The 16,198-nt window shown below is 31.8% G+C and overlaps 1 protein-coding gene across 1 annotated transcript in view; it reads left to right on the forward strand.

Moving 5' to 3' along the window:
* Fas1 (fasciclin 1 Fas1 domain-containing) overlaps nt 1-16,198 on the forward strand; it is a 98,820-nt gene that overhangs the window by 41,687 nt on the left and 40,935 nt on the right. Inside the window, exons 4-6 of the mRNA XM_011503836.1 lie at nt 3,478-3,608; nt 11,032-11,128; nt 14,827-15,007. Coding sequence (XP_011502138.1) covers nt 3,478-3,608; nt 11,032-11,128; nt 14,827-15,007 — 409 coding nt within the window. The remainder of the gene's footprint in view (nt 1-3,477; nt 3,609-11,031; nt 11,129-14,826; nt 15,008-16,198) is intronic.

Here is a 16,198-nt window from a genome sequence, read left to right on the forward strand (position 1 = left end):
TTCATATCATAAAAACTATAAAACAAGTAATGGAATTTAATTTAAATACATCAAATTTTATTCAATTGATCATAAAACGAGCGATTAATATGACTAAATTAAAATTAAAAAAAAATTAATATTGATTAACTAATTTATATTGAAATAAAATTTCTGCTTACTATAAAAAACTTGTATATTTATAACATAATTAAGTTAGTTGTATCATAATGAGAGTAATAAGAGTAAAATAAAAAGAAAACAATTTAATTTTTGATCGTTTTTTATATTTTTATTGTAATTTATTTAGTAATGCTTTGGATAAAGTATCTCTTTAGCATTGTAAATTGTTTATTAATTGTTGGAAATTGTTGTATTAATTGCTCAGAAAAGTGTTAATTTTTTATATTAATGGTATACTACAATAGTACCTATATATTGTTTTTAATTAAATTTTAATTTTTTAATATTAATTATATATTAATTTTTTTAAATTAATAGTATACTACAATAATATCTATATATTGTTCATTATAAATCTCATAATAACAATAAAAAATGATATTCTAAATAAAGTATAAAAATAATATAAATATATATTTAACAATAAACGTAGATTATTTTACAAATATGCTTCATAAATTATTTGCATTTATACATTGTGTTAGAGGTCATTAATTATTCATTTATGTATATTACGCATTCAAAAATTATAATTAAAATATTATATTCAAAATTTAATTGAAATACAAAATTTAAAAGATTTATAATCTTCTTCCTGGCATTTAGCTTAAAAATGCTCAAGTTAATAATATCATCATTTTTTTATAAGGTCAGCTTCTTTAAAAATAGAAAAAAATATCTTGATCTTGCGATGAAATTCGTCCGTTGCTCGATACGTATATCACAAGACCTTTATCTCGCCCCGATGAAATTATTATCTCTTGACTTGCATAGCTCTTTCCCCGTGGCAAGTATCTTTATAATTACATGTGGACTTATCAACAACAACGTCAGACATTAGACAATGAGGTCCTTCGGAGCAAAGTCTAAGTCACTATTTTTCTTCGAACTTGTAGAGCAAGATAAATGAAAGGCCGCGTCTTGCACTACCTTATCGCGGCACAAACAAACTTAACCATTCGCCAGTTTATTTCTGCCTCTTTGTTTGCCAATGTCTATTTCCTTTTACTTTCCGTTTTTTATATTTTCCAAGACTTTTTTCTTTCGCTCAACCATTTTTTTTCGTTGCTTTATTTTTTTCGTGTTTTTGTGAATTTATAAGTCTCATTTACTCCGACTGTTTTTTTTTTATGGTTCAATTCATTGTTATCCGATATCATTATTTTTTGTAAGACATTCTTCATTTCTTCACTTCTTCATTTCCTGTTAATTGCAAACGAAAATTAAAAAAAAATATTTAAAAGTGTAAAAACAATTATATTAAGCATGGAGTATTTGAATCAAAGTTTCTCTTAATTGAAATTATCAAAATATTATCTTAATGATTTTTACAATTTAATCGATCGATATACGCGTTGAAATGCAAGAAATAAATAACATGGACAATGATTCAAATTTCTTTAAAAATGTTGACATCATTTTAAACTTTTTAACCTTTCTACCTCGATATTAAGTTATTGATAAAAGATAGACACGAATAAATTTTTTTATTTATGAATGCTAAAAATAATGAACAATAATTATTGATTGTGGATTTATATTTCATAATAAATTAATTCAATAATTAAAAGTGCTTGTGTATTTATTGATTTTTTATATTATACTGATAGATATACTAGGATAATTATGCATATATATATATATATATATATAAATACGAGATGTATATTTATTTTGTATATTTTATATGGAATTTCACTCGTAATAGCTAATAATAAAATGTGATTCTAAATTATATTTGATTTTCTATAAAATAAATAGAAAATAAAAAATAAAAGTAATTAATTGTATTCGGAATTGGAGCATCTTCCAAGAACTTTCAAATGGGAGAAGTATAAGTCTTCTAACTCCTTTGTTTGTAAACATTGATTCAGCGAATTCTCGAATATTCTACGCTTTGTTTTCGAGTGTCCTACAATATTTCCGCATAGCAACGTCGATTGGAAATTCTCAAACCTTCTAAAGCCTTGCCTTTCTGGAATCCCCGAATTTTCTAGAGCTTAGTCTCTGACGTCATGCAAGACTTTCCGCATAGCAACACCTATGCATCATTGCCAGCTAAGTAATCTGCCGGGCGGATATTTAAAGGAAGCACACGGCGAGCCTCTCTCTCTCTCCCAGTGAAACCGACTAAGTGAAGACACCATGGCATTGATCACGGTTGTCTTAGAGGGACCGCCATGGGTGATACAGTCAGTATCTCTCAGCAGAGTCCGAAGCCAAGTCGTCGCTTGTAACCGCATAAAATCATCGATTAAGTCGTCGATCTCCGCACTATTCAGCGTAAACCTTACAGATCCGATTGAGAACCTCTTGTGCCCCAAGCGCACGAAGCAGTGGCAGATTTACCTCGACTACCAGTGCAATACATCACGAGGATCCGGAATGAAGTGCATACTAACGCCAACTGTCAACTGCCACAAAATCCCAAGAGTTCTTCCATTGATTTCACCAACAAGAATTATTTCTGTATTTGGAAATTAAAAGGAATAAACAGCACAACAAACAAATGTGTTTAATATTGAATTAATAGGCTATCCCTTCCACTTGCCCACAAATATCTCCCCATAATACCTCATAGTCTTTTAGTTAATTCTAAACAAATTGGTTTTTAGCACGTTCGTAGTAAAGAAGTGAGCAAAATGAATGAAAACCTACATAGTATCGTTTTTCAGATATAACAATGATTTATTATTAAATTATAATAACTTGGATTGTTTTAAGTTAAAATTTAAATAACATGAATGTTATTTATATGTAGAGGTTATACTATATGTTGCATAATAAATTTATTTATAAATAATTGATTTGGGGACTTATATATTTTTTAAATATGTTATAAATAAAACAATTAGAAAAATAAGCGATTATGTTTTATATTTATTATTTAAAATTGAGTAAAAACAAAGATTACGATTTTTAAGTTATACATAGTAATATAATAATATAATTGGTTCAATTTTATAAATATATAAAAATTAGTAAATTTAAGGAAAATTAGGATGCAACACTTATTAAAGCTTCTGAGTGTATCAAAAGAACAAAATTATATCTTACATGTCCATAAAATTTGTATACGTATAATATATTATAGTATATTAAGTTATAACATTAATATAACCAAGTATATAACGTTGTTAATGTCCACATAAATACAATTATCTATTCAAACCATAATTATTATATACTATTAATATTCATCAAAGTGTTGAAATTTCTTTCTTTAATATATTAATTTTATTTCCTTCATTAATATATTGATAAAATAAATATAAAACATGAAATACTCATTAATGACGTTATTATGTTTTACAGGTGTTACACAAAATTTCAGAAGTTTTGGAACCTATTCAGCCACTTCGAAGTTCTGAAATTATTTATAATCCAAATGCTTTCCAGTTTCTAAATCAAAGTGAAAATTTGAAGTTGGAAAATCATCGTGTTCGGTTTGTACAATACTTACTATAAAATAAAATATTGTAATTCACTTAAATTTAAGTATACTTATAATTTTCTCGGAATTCTTATAATGTATTAAAAAATTTTATAGTTGCATTGTTTAGAATTCCAGTCATCCATTGGTGGAAGGACCAGGATGGTTGATATTCGAAAGTGATATTATTTCCTGGCTCGAACTATCAATACTTCGATAGCTTTAATAATGTGCCGCCCGCCCTAGCAGATGCTTAGGTGGGAGTCAAGTGGGATTGTTATAGAAACATGTAATATGTGCAAACTTCATTAACATATGGTTTATTAAAAGTTGCACTAAGAATAAACAGTATTCACTTCTCACAGAAGAGTGTAACCTCTATCTTGTTTCAATGACAATTGCTCCTTGATTGAGACGATGTCGTGGCTTCTGCTTGTGTTGTTAAGACTAGCAGAGATATGATCATACTCCAGTGTAGGATGTGTGGTCTTTAAGGGTATATATGATCAAAAACCTGTATAGGACGTGTTGCCTTGAAATGTACAAAAGCACGTACCTTGAGACTATGCTTGTTGTGACAGTCTAGTTTCTCGTTATGCAGTCAGCACCCTTGACTGATTATAAGTGTAGCACACTTGGTAATTAAATGTGTATCTCTTGGGATGGCTTCATTGCGTGATATAAGTGAATAATCGAAAACACTGGCTGTATAACGTAATGACTTAAAACTGTTTGTCTTACTAATTCACAACGAGCTACTGGGCGTAGCGTGCTGTCCTTAAGAATCGACGCGACAAGCGACGTTATTACTCGAAGACTATATAAACATTGTAGACCATTTTAAATCAAGATATAACAAGTACATGAAAATTCTCGTCCCAAGTGATTACCGAAAACTGAGAGGTAGAGAGACTAGTGATACCGATAGTCAACGGTCTTGGAAATTGCTTCTATCCCGAACATTCCGCCTGCCATTAACAATTTATTGATGATTCCTTTCACCAGGGATTGGTACTACTGCCAGTTTATGGATTAATCTTGTCATGGTGGTCGAAGCTCTTTTTAATGTAACTACTCGAGTAAATGCATCCTTGCCAGGATGGATGTCGATGACGCGATCCAAAGGCCACTTGCAATGGTGAGAAGCGTTAATCATTAATAAACACCAGCGAGTCAATCTTAATGTTATTCCTTGGGTGATGCCATTTAGAGATTGGCTGTTGCTGCTGTAAATAATGAGCTGCCCATTTCACTCGGAATTGCTGGTACGTTGTTGAATAAATTGCCAACGAGACAATCCTGATATGGACAATTCCTTGAGAGATGGTTCTGGAATGGTGGTGAGGAGCTTCCAATTAGGAAATGTCCGGGGGTGAGTACCGAAATATCTTCGAGGTCGTCACTGATCAGTCCTAAGGGCCTTGAGTTACGGATTGCCTTGATTTGGGCAAGTAGAGTGGTCAGCTTTTGAACAGTTATCAAAGTTTCTCCGATGGTGCGTCTTACGTGGTATTTTACTGATTTCACCACAACTTCCCATTTGCCTCCCATGTGGGGCGTTACAGGTGACCCATTGTGAGTATTGATTTGTAGTAGTGTACCTTCAATTTACCTGTGTTCAAGGATGCCTTGTATAAATAGTCTCTTGAGAGCGGAATCAGCCCCAGTGAAGGTCATACCACAGTCTGAATACAACGTAGCTGCAATTCCTCAATGGGGAATTAACTGCCTGTATACGGAAAAGAAGCCATCAGCTGTATAGTCGAAGACTGCTTCGAGAGGTATCGCTGATGTGGCAAAACACACAAAAACACAAATCTAGAAGTAAAGTACTGAGGATCGCCCAGTGTTGCTTTTCAAGTGTGGCCAATTGTGTGGTGTTGGTTCAAAAGACAGAATCGCAGTGGTCAATGTTTTGAGAATGTGAGCCTGTATAGTGACAATCGAATTCGAATGGATTAAGCGGAGAGTGAGTGACATAACACCTTATGTCTTGGCTGATCGAGCTTCCCAAGTCACTGAATATAAATAGTGGTTCCCACCATGGTAAAACTAATACACAAGCTGGCAGTGCTACCAATCCCTGAAGATAAAAATAATCTTCAACAAAATTGACGATGGCGGGCTGTATGTTCGAAATTGGAGCATTTATTCGAGGCTTTCGGTTCTCGGAAAGTTTACATTTTCTCTCACCAAATTCCCGACTTGCTCAAAGCTTAGATTCTCGAATGTTCTACAAAGCTACTTAGCCTTGGCTAGTTGTAGTTAATTTCAGTTGCCGCGCTGATACTTACGAAAACACACATCAAGACTCCACGTAATTAACACAAAGCAGTCATTCAGTACATAGTGTCGTCGGTAGACAGTGTCAGTTATTCCTCCGAGTCAGTTACTTGTCCTAGTCAGTTATCCACGCTCTAGCCACGTCTTAAACGGAGTCTGTAGCAGAGAGAAAGTCACGCAACACACGCTCTCTCAATACAGCCATTACGAGGAACATACGTTCAATTCTCCAGTGCGCAACGGTTAACAAACAGTCAAGGGCTGACTACCGTTCTAGAAAATAGTCGACTACACAAAGCATGGTATCGGACTCTTCTATACCTAATAACTACCACAGAGACATTCCCATAATCCTCTTATGAGTATGGTTGATTCTCCCTGCTAATCACTGTTACATACCGCAACCACATTCCCATGCTCGCCTTATGAGCATGGTCGGCTCTTGCTAACCATTACAACGACCATTAGCAGAGACCTCAACAGGTCATATTCCCCTTCACGAAATATATACAATTCATTGCTGATCCCTACAACGTCATCAACGATATCGTCACCATCACCAAGGAGCAACTACATCATTGTGATAGAACATAAGTCACTCTCTCTGACGAAAATTCAATACAGAACAACAATAGTGTAATTGTGAATAAAACCAAAAAAACGATGTCCTAACTTCATAAGGAATTAGCATTGCTAAGGCGAGCGACAAATAAACTGACTATCGAACTTGGCAGTTCAAGCCAGAAAACTACATTTATTTGATCCTTCAAACCGGATTCAAATAAACAAAAAATTTCGAACATTCGAATATAAAATTGGAATATTGAGTTGTTTAATGAGTTTTACGCTGACAAATGTGAGTTCTGAACCTGCGTCAATTAGAAGACGAACTTGTAGAGTAGTAGAGTTTGACAGTAATTCGGCTATGGCTGTGGCTAGTAATGTAGTCGTATGCACAGGTATTTCGACAATTGCACCATCTTCTCAGCTCGATGATTGGTTTGAGCTGCCAATGTGATTAGTCTCTGCAATGGTTATTTTATATAACAAGGTATAGTGCCGTCTGAAGCACTTCTTGCATTGTGGAGGGGTTCTGCACACCTTGACATTGTGATGTCTTAGACAGTAAGACAGAGTCCTTGATTTCTTACTGGATTATGTTTCTCTACAGTTGACATGTTCATGAATTGTGAACATGTAAGGATTGAGGAGCAACATTCACATGTATTGAGCTTGTGTTTTTGTGCCGGAAGTTTGGGCTGGGCATTGTTCACTGATACTTGATAAATCCTTGATGTCCTTCTCATATGGTATTGTGGTGGTACAGCGTTTCTGGATACTCGTCCAGAGTCTTTGGGTTAATCCTTTAGTGAACTTATATCCTTTAGTGTTCTCATACGATATGTCAGGAAGTTTACAAATTATTCAAGGCACGGGTATTTCCCTTGTGGCATGATCGAGCCGTCTTGAGATCACATATACCGAAATCTGCGAGTCCTTCTAGGACTAACTTGAGGTGCTTCATTGCTTTCTGGATATTGTTGATGGGCTTTTTCAATTCTGACTGTTCTCCTCTTATTGGTTTTGAATCTGCGAATATTTGACTGAAATATGATTGGATAATTAGACGTTCATTATCGTAACAGTTTGTTAGTAGCTTCCAAGCCGGAGCGAGGGAGTCGTTTGTCAATGGGAATCCAGAGATTAACTGTCCGCTGGACTTTGAACTCAGGTGCGTAGGTGATGCATTTTCTCAGCGTCGCTGTATTCATTGTCGTCTAGAACCAATGCGTTGAAGAGATTGTGAAATTCACGCCAGTGAATTCCTGAAAATGTTGAAAGACTAACGGTTGGAAGTCGGACGCCTTGTATCTGTGCCTTGGTTGGTGAGAATTCTTTCAAACTAGTTTCGTTATTGAAGAATTGACGATGTTTAATGATGACTTTTCGATCCATGTTTTATTGTATGTGTTCCTCCTTATAGACTATTTTCGCAAAATATTCGTGCTTAGTTTGAGCAGATGACCAGCTGGCGTCCAAGTGTGCATGAGCCTTGATGACGGCTTTATGCAATTCTTCGACTTGTGACAATGTATCATTAAATCCATCTAGTGATATATCGCATTGTAATCACTCACATTCCTCAGTCAATTTCTTCATAAAGATACGAGACCATTAAGTATCTGCCTTTCTCTCATATTCAGTGGGTAAAGGTGTTGGTGAAGCATTCCGCAGTGTGGATTTTCTGGAACTCTTAGTGTTTCTTCCTTCCACGACATTCTTGGTTGCCATGTTGTTATTGACTTGCATTGAAGAGAAGTGGGAGTTCGTAAATCTTCCAAGAGATCGTGTGGTGATGTTCTTGGTGGCGAGTTACTATACCAAGAAGTGGGAGGTCGTAAATCTCCCGGTGCTCCTTAGTGTAGTACCATATATTGCTGAATATGCAATGATTTATAATGTAACTATTCAATTTTTGAAGTTGTACTTATGCACGGCACTGGTGAGATGTACTAACTTCCACTAGATCTAGCTCAAAGGATCAAATGTTGGAAAGTAGTATTATTTCCTGGCTCGAACTACCAGTGTTTCGATAGCTTTAATACTTTGACGCCCGCCCTCGCAGATGATTACGTGGGAGTCCAGTGGAAGGGTTATAGAAATGTATAGTATATGCAAACTTCGTTAACATATGGTTTAATAAAATTTACATTAATAATAAGCAGGATTTACTTGTTACAGAAGAGTGTGAACTGTCTTGTCTCAATGATGAGGTTACTCCTTGCCTAGTAGGCTTTTGATGGCCATTTGTTTGTACTTACAGAGATACAGTTGCCTTGCCCGATCCTGTGAAGAGTGCCTAGATATTGCGTTTCTAATAGTCTTGTCCGTTCTTGTAATTTTAGTCAGAACTCTTGATCGCCTATAAATTATTGCACACTTGAAAATTGAACGTGTATTGAATATAATGGCTTCGCTCTATTGATGTAACTGAGTAACTAGCTTATAACTGTAAAGTCTGGTTGAATGATGTAATTACCATGAGCGCCTACATGCCTGTTGAGTACACACACGAAACTGAATGCTTGTTCGTTCCTTGTTAGCTCTGCTAAGATATACCGACTGTTCCATGTCGGTCCTGCTAATACAGTCCGTGATCCGTGCCATGGCGTCTTCACTGAGAGAGTAAAGCTCGTCGCTTGCTTCCTTTAAATATGCGCGCGGCAGCTTACTTAGCTGTTGCTATGCCGACAGTCTTGCATGACGTCAGAGACTAAAGCTTTAGAACTTTCGAGAACTCCAGGGAAAAAAGGGTCGTATGACACTCGAAAATAAGGCTTAGAATAGTCGAGAATTCGGGGAATTAATCTTTACAAACACGAGAGTTAGAGAAGGCTTATACTTCTCCGACTTTCAAAGTCTTGGAAAATGCTCCAATTCCGAACATACATAATTTTTTGAATACATAAAATTAAAAATTATTTAACTATTAATTTATTGATATATCAATCATTTATATAAGTATTTCTTATAAATTTATTAATATTTATCATATAAAAAATTAATTATGTTATATTCTAATTATTTTTTTAAATTTTCATTATTAATATATTTCTTAATAACTATCGAATTTGTATAAAGCTTCTATTATATTACTCATAATTTCAAATTATAATTTATCAGCATAAATAACACTTTATTTTATCAATTAATATTGAAAGGTAATTTACATGCATTATGCCTTTGTGTGTTGTTAAATATCATTGGTTGCTATGATACATAGATAATTAAATAGGTATTAGTGTTCTGGATTGTCGTAGTTCTCACGAATTTAAGACAAAGTGGGTCATACGCGCTGTACGGCTCACGGCACACGCACTCGGGCGAATGTTTATAAACAAAACTCGGCGAGTCCGAGCAAGTTTTACGACATGAAATCTAATATACTATAAGATCACACAAAGGAAGAACGCCTACGAAACTTCTAAAAGCTTCATTTTCTAATGCCACAAAAAAGTTGTCGGTATAGCGATAAGCGGCGACACTGTTGTCGGCGTTGCATCCTGCTGCATTTTTATTTAAGGGCAGCTCGCCTGGCGATATTCATTGTAATCCTTCTTCACGCACATTTAACTATAATTGCCGCTCAGTGTTTTAGTATATACTCTGACGACGACGCGTGGCCATATTTTCGGCAGCCTAGTAAATAATATACCTGTACATTATTAAAAGGAAATTGGCAGATTTAGTAGTGATTTACAGTGAAGCCAATTGGAATGGTAATCAAAGGGGAGATCAATTACGCAGCAACTAATACACCTAGCCTGCAGATCGCAAGGTACACCTTTATATTAATAAATAAACTAGTCATATCTCGCACAAGAATAAAACGGGCAATTTTACATTCTCTCGATCGAACCAACACTTCGACCCCGTACAGGCCCACAAGAGTCAATCGGGCAAATTTACGGTTTCTCTCTCGAACCAACGCTTCGACCCCGTACAGGCCCATACGAGTCGACTCAAGCGACGCAATTCGTCAAGCACATTGTCAAGACGAGACAACAATATATTGAATAATCGATTACAATTGCATTTCATTACGTCTTTCAAGAGCACGAAAACTTATCATTAATTACTCTTGTGTGTGACTAGCCCTTCTACTGCCCCCATAAATAATTAAAGACACAATTGATTACTTAATATATGCCATTAAACATCTTACACCATATCAAGTATAGTTATTCATACATCAAGCATACATGATTCAAACACCATCTTCTCATGCTACCTCACAAGCATGATTGATTGACTACATCAGCATTACCTCAACTTCAAGATACTCAGTCATATCCATGGAAGCTACAATAATCAAGAATACAAGGACACACTCTCATTACTACAATAGCATAATCTTCTCTAGCCACAACATTGCAATATTATTATAATTATTACCAAATAATAAACATTGATCTTACTAAAATTACATTATATATAATATTTTTCAGCCCTTCCACTTATTATTTCCTTTAAAGTTATCCTGGCGAGAGACTAATCCACTGAACTATTGAATTGGTAGTTCGAGCCGTAAACTAAACCTTTAAAATCGAACAATTAGTAAGTATCGTTTCCGAATTTCTATTATGTTTCAGAACTTTCCAACAACGAGTAAAGCTAACTGAGAAGAGCAATATATTTTCTGCTGAGGGAAAATTTACTTTCTTCATTCCTGTGGATGAAGGATTCAAAGTATGTATATATATGATTTAATTAATAATAATTTTTTAAAGGGTATTCCTAAAACTATTGTTTAATATTAATTAAATATAATTGAAAATTAGTTTAGTTAAATTGAATAATAAAAATTTTAATTTATTTAGTGTATAATAAGTAAAGGATCAAGTCAAATTCGTATTTTAATTTAAAAAATTATCTTATTTCATTAAAGTTAATAGAAGATTTTATTAGTAAAATCTATATGAATAATCAAAGTGATTTTCCTATGGAATTACTTTTAAATTCTGTTTGTTTCATAGTTTCAACGTATAATTTTAAATCCATATGTCATATTTTATTAGTTTGGCGTAAAGTATTTGAAAAGCTTTTAACTTTTGGCATACTGCGAGTGAATTGAAAAGAATTTTACTCATTTTTTTAACTTTTTATTTGCTATAATATATATGCGTAAAAGTTTTTAACGTAATCGTAAATATATTTATGACGTACCCAAATTAGTACTTATTAGAGGAAGAAATAGTAAATACAAGAGATCCCAAATATAGAATAAAAATTTCACATGAAAATTACTAGCTATTGTATTTATTTATAAAGTAAAAAATTTCAAATATTTTTTAATAGGTTTTATCTAAAAAATATTTGTAAATCTTTTTTTTTGTAATTGATCTAATTTTTACGAATAATTTATAAAAGCAAACTAATTTCTAATTATTGAATCTTTTTTATCGGTTAAATTATATCCTCGTGATTTTTGTAGATCGTGGTTCCAAATTTTAAAGGATAACCATGTAAGGATTGTATTAAAACAATGTGCTTATTCGTAAATTTATGTTTTTTTACTTTTTTGTTTTATCGTGGCTTATTCTATGACACGTGGAATCCGAGTAATTTTAAAGTAATAGAGGTTGCAGCGCAGACGATTTTTTGCGTTGTTATCCATGCGTGCTTTCGTTCCTTTTCTTCTCTTCACTTATGTTTTTGTCTGCGTTTTTACTTCCACCTTTACTTTTCATATCTTTTTCGCTGCTTGGCTTTCTTGTGAGTGATGTAAATGAGAATTTTATTTCGTTAAAAAGGTATGGAATTTCTTGTTCGGACTATCATTATTGTGCAACATGTTATATATTGATGTAAAAGAAAACAATTATATAAAATAATAATATATTATAAATTAATTTTTTAATAAATACAGAATTTAACACATCACATATTAATTAAAATTGCGATGTGCATCCAATATCAATCTATTAATATTCAAAAAAATAATCAACAGTATGCTTTACTTATGCAACGCTTGTATTCAGCGCAAAAAGTATAAATAAATCCTCCTGTTAATTTAATAATAATTAAATGAATATATTAAAGAAGGTTTGTTGAATTGCAATGATTTATTGATTATATGTCGAAAATAAAAGTCAACTAGTATCAATTTGATTCTTCTATCTAAAATAATTTTTGCTAATAAAAATTAGTTCATAATTATAGAATTATAATGTTCATTTATTTTATATGATTTAAATATTAGAGAATTTATAATAAGAATTGGGGATTAATACTATAAGAAGATTAAATGAATTTTTTGTGAAAGTCATATAATTTCTTTATTAAATTGCAAGAAGATTTTCTATTAATATTTAAGAGGTTTCACCGAGTTATTCATAAATGAATAATGATTCTAAAAATTTCTTATCAATTCAAGTCTTTAACGAAAAAAGTACCGAAGGCGTAGTACTTTATAGTAATTAGATTAATTAGATTAATTTGAATATAGGCTATCATTAATATTTTACTAATATAACTTTAAGCAATAATTGAATTGTAAACTGAAAAACTAAAAGTACTGAAAATGTACAAAAATATAATGATAAGAGAAGTACATATACGTGTATTATTCAATATTTGTATTATGTAATAGAAATAAATTTAGTACGCTTATAGTGTATGAATGAATATTTACATTGAAAATGTATATTTATAACATAATTACACGTATATAAAAATGGATTTTTATTTATTATTTATTTATATATTTATTATTTAAATTTTATTATGTGCTATCATCCATTGAAAAAATACTTTGACTTAAAATAACGTTTTGAAAAGCATTAAAAACTAATTGTTTTAATATTGTATTCTTTCCTTTATTAGCATATAATAAAATATTTGTAATATTATTATAAATGAATATTTATCTTACGCATTTGTCTAAAGAAAATATAGTTCTTATTTATTATTTCAGATTTCATCGAAATCTTTAAAAACTTTTTCACGCTTGTTAGGAATGTTGATTCTACCCTTTGTATTATCTGTAACAGAATCAATTTCTGCCAATATATGTTTTTCTTCACTGTTGATTCGCATATTCGTTGATGTTATTTCCCTGCAGTATTGCTAATTTGAGTTGTATTACAATTGTTCTATAAAGTTCATCAACCGCGCTTCATTCTTAACGCTAACACACAGCCGTGAGAATGAAACAAAAGTTTTTAAATGCTTTTAATCTTCAGTAGCAGTCGAGTCAAATTTTGAGATTAAAATAATCATATTTGTCTTTTATTTTTCATAAAAAACATTTTTTATGTATTATTTTCTAAAAAGAGTATTCAATGTAATTTTCATTTACTGTACATTTGAAGTTTGATATGCTGTAATATATTTCATGGGCATACTCATTATAGTGATATTACTTAGCAATTTCATTTAAGGTACATGCATTGCTTATTCTTTAATTTATTATTAATGAGCATTTTGTACTAAAAAAGCATTAAATTATATAGACTACATAAAATTTTATTTAATTTTATATGAAAATATACTACGAAAATTCTATTTTATGCTCAATATAATATTAAATTTATTTAAAACAAATAACAAATCTTTCATAAGCAGAGAGAATAGCAAGTATAGTTTAAAACTAAATCGTTTAAATTGTGTAATAATTTTAGTTATACATTTATATTAATCTTTATTATTAATAGTAATAGAGCATACTAGAAATAAAAATAATAACGCCGACTATTAATTATAAATTAAAAATTTTAAACAATACTTTCTTCACATTTTAACAATACTAAACCAATATTTTTTGTTATCAACTAAATATTACTATAAAATTGATAATTAGAGATATTAAAGGCTGGTAGAAAAATGGGTTGACATTAATCTTAATAATTTACTTCAAATTATTCTTATGAGCGTCAATTGTTTCAACGTCGATAACGTTTAAAAATAGATTAAAAATGAAAAAAATATCATTAAACCCTAAATAAATTACTGATTGTTCTGATTGAGTAAATATATACAGGATGAAATTATAAAATAATTATAAAATGAATTTTTTATCGACAGGTTTTGTTTTCATTATTATTTTCTTAGAATTTTAATAAACGAGCCCTAATTTATACATTATCAAATATAATGAATTAATATAAATCATTCTAGTAAATTCATGAACTACATTTTAATTAAGCAAATATTTTAATGCTATTTACTATACATCGTACTATTTAAATTATTCTGAATTATCTGAAAACATAAAATATCACAATAAAGTCCAACAAAAATAAATATGTTGAACATTACAGCGCACATTTCAGCGTGTAAATATAGATGATAGATACAATTGCCCTCCTCTCTGCATATCTGTTTATAAAATATAAAAAAATTGACCACCACTATGTTACTTTTATAATCTCTTTTTTTCATCATAGCCATTGCCGCGTGCCGACAAAATCGATCGCCAGGTAATCGACGGCCATGTTATACCGAATCATGTACTCTTCACCGCCCCCACACCCAGCAACAAACCTTATGAAACTCTTGCTTTCGGCGACAACCTCAAGGTTACCATTAGCTTTTCTACTGACCATACGGATAAAAACACCGAAAAGTGTGAGTATACATTCGGACTAATAATGAATAATTAATGTGCTTAAAAAACTTTGAAGGTGTAGGTCAACGTACCTCTTATCTCTTATAGATAAATTTATTTGTAATTTGCCGATTAGACGTAGGAGTAATTAATAAAACATTATATTACCAATATTCTTTAATGTTATCCATCTAAGCATGGATATTTGAATGCAGAAGTGTTAATTGACCTATAAAAAGGTTTATAAAATTATATTTTATATTACAATTTTTGCTATTACTTTCATGTTCTAATATATAATTTTTTAATATACAATTTTTAATTAAATCCGAACTTTAAAATACATTTAAAAAATTAATCTTTTATAATCCTCCATTTTGGGTTATTATTTTTTCCTCTATTTTTAAAATGTTTCCTTTTTTTTTACTTTTGACCTTACCTTGCTTTTACGTTTTTACTTATGAAACACTTAATAAATATTTATTAATTAAAAATTAAGGCTTATGATATATGTAAAAACTAATTTATAAATTTTTTTGCTAACATTATTATAAACATTGATTTTAATATTTAACATTGATTATAATACAAAACATATGAGAATGAGACTCTTTTTTTAATGCAATAAAACATCTGGCAAGTAATATCATGAAAATTGTATTTAAGACTTCAAAACTTTCCTGCTCATAATTATTTTGCACTAATGTCATAAAACATCTGGAAAATTCTAGCGAAACGTGCTCATGCTCCCAGTGCAGTAGAACGTAATGGGTTTACTGCCGCGAGAACCCCAAAGTAGATTCAGAACGAATATCAGATATGCGTGAAGCATTTAGTACAAATATTTACTGCAACCGAAAACCCGTACGTACTACACATGCAATGACCATACGTGTGCACTCGGCCTTTAAGACAATGCTTGCATTGTTCTTGGCTATGCCACATCTGGTCGATCATATTGGAAAATTGACCACGCCCAAGCGGACCCTTCTTCTAGCCAAGTCCCAGAGAGGGATGAGGCAACCAAGGAGAGGTGACCAATGGAAAAGGCTCGCCACCTTCCGACACTTTCCCGATTAGCAAATTCGGAACTGAGCCCGGAAGGAAGTGGAAATGAAGGCGTGCATAATCTATTGTGCGACCCAAGATCAACCACTGATTGGTTAATTAATAAAGGAAGAAGGGATCCCAAGTGGAGCGGGATCAGTGAA

The sequence above is a fragment of the Ceratosolen solmsi genome, unplaced genomic scaffold, assembly GCF_000503995.2.
Source record: "Ceratosolen solmsi marchali unplaced genomic scaffold, CerSol_1.0 scaffold10, whole genome shotgun sequence".
NCBI classification, from domain to species: Eukaryota; Metazoa; Arthropoda; class Insecta; order Hymenoptera; family Agaonidae; genus Ceratosolen; species Ceratosolen solmsi.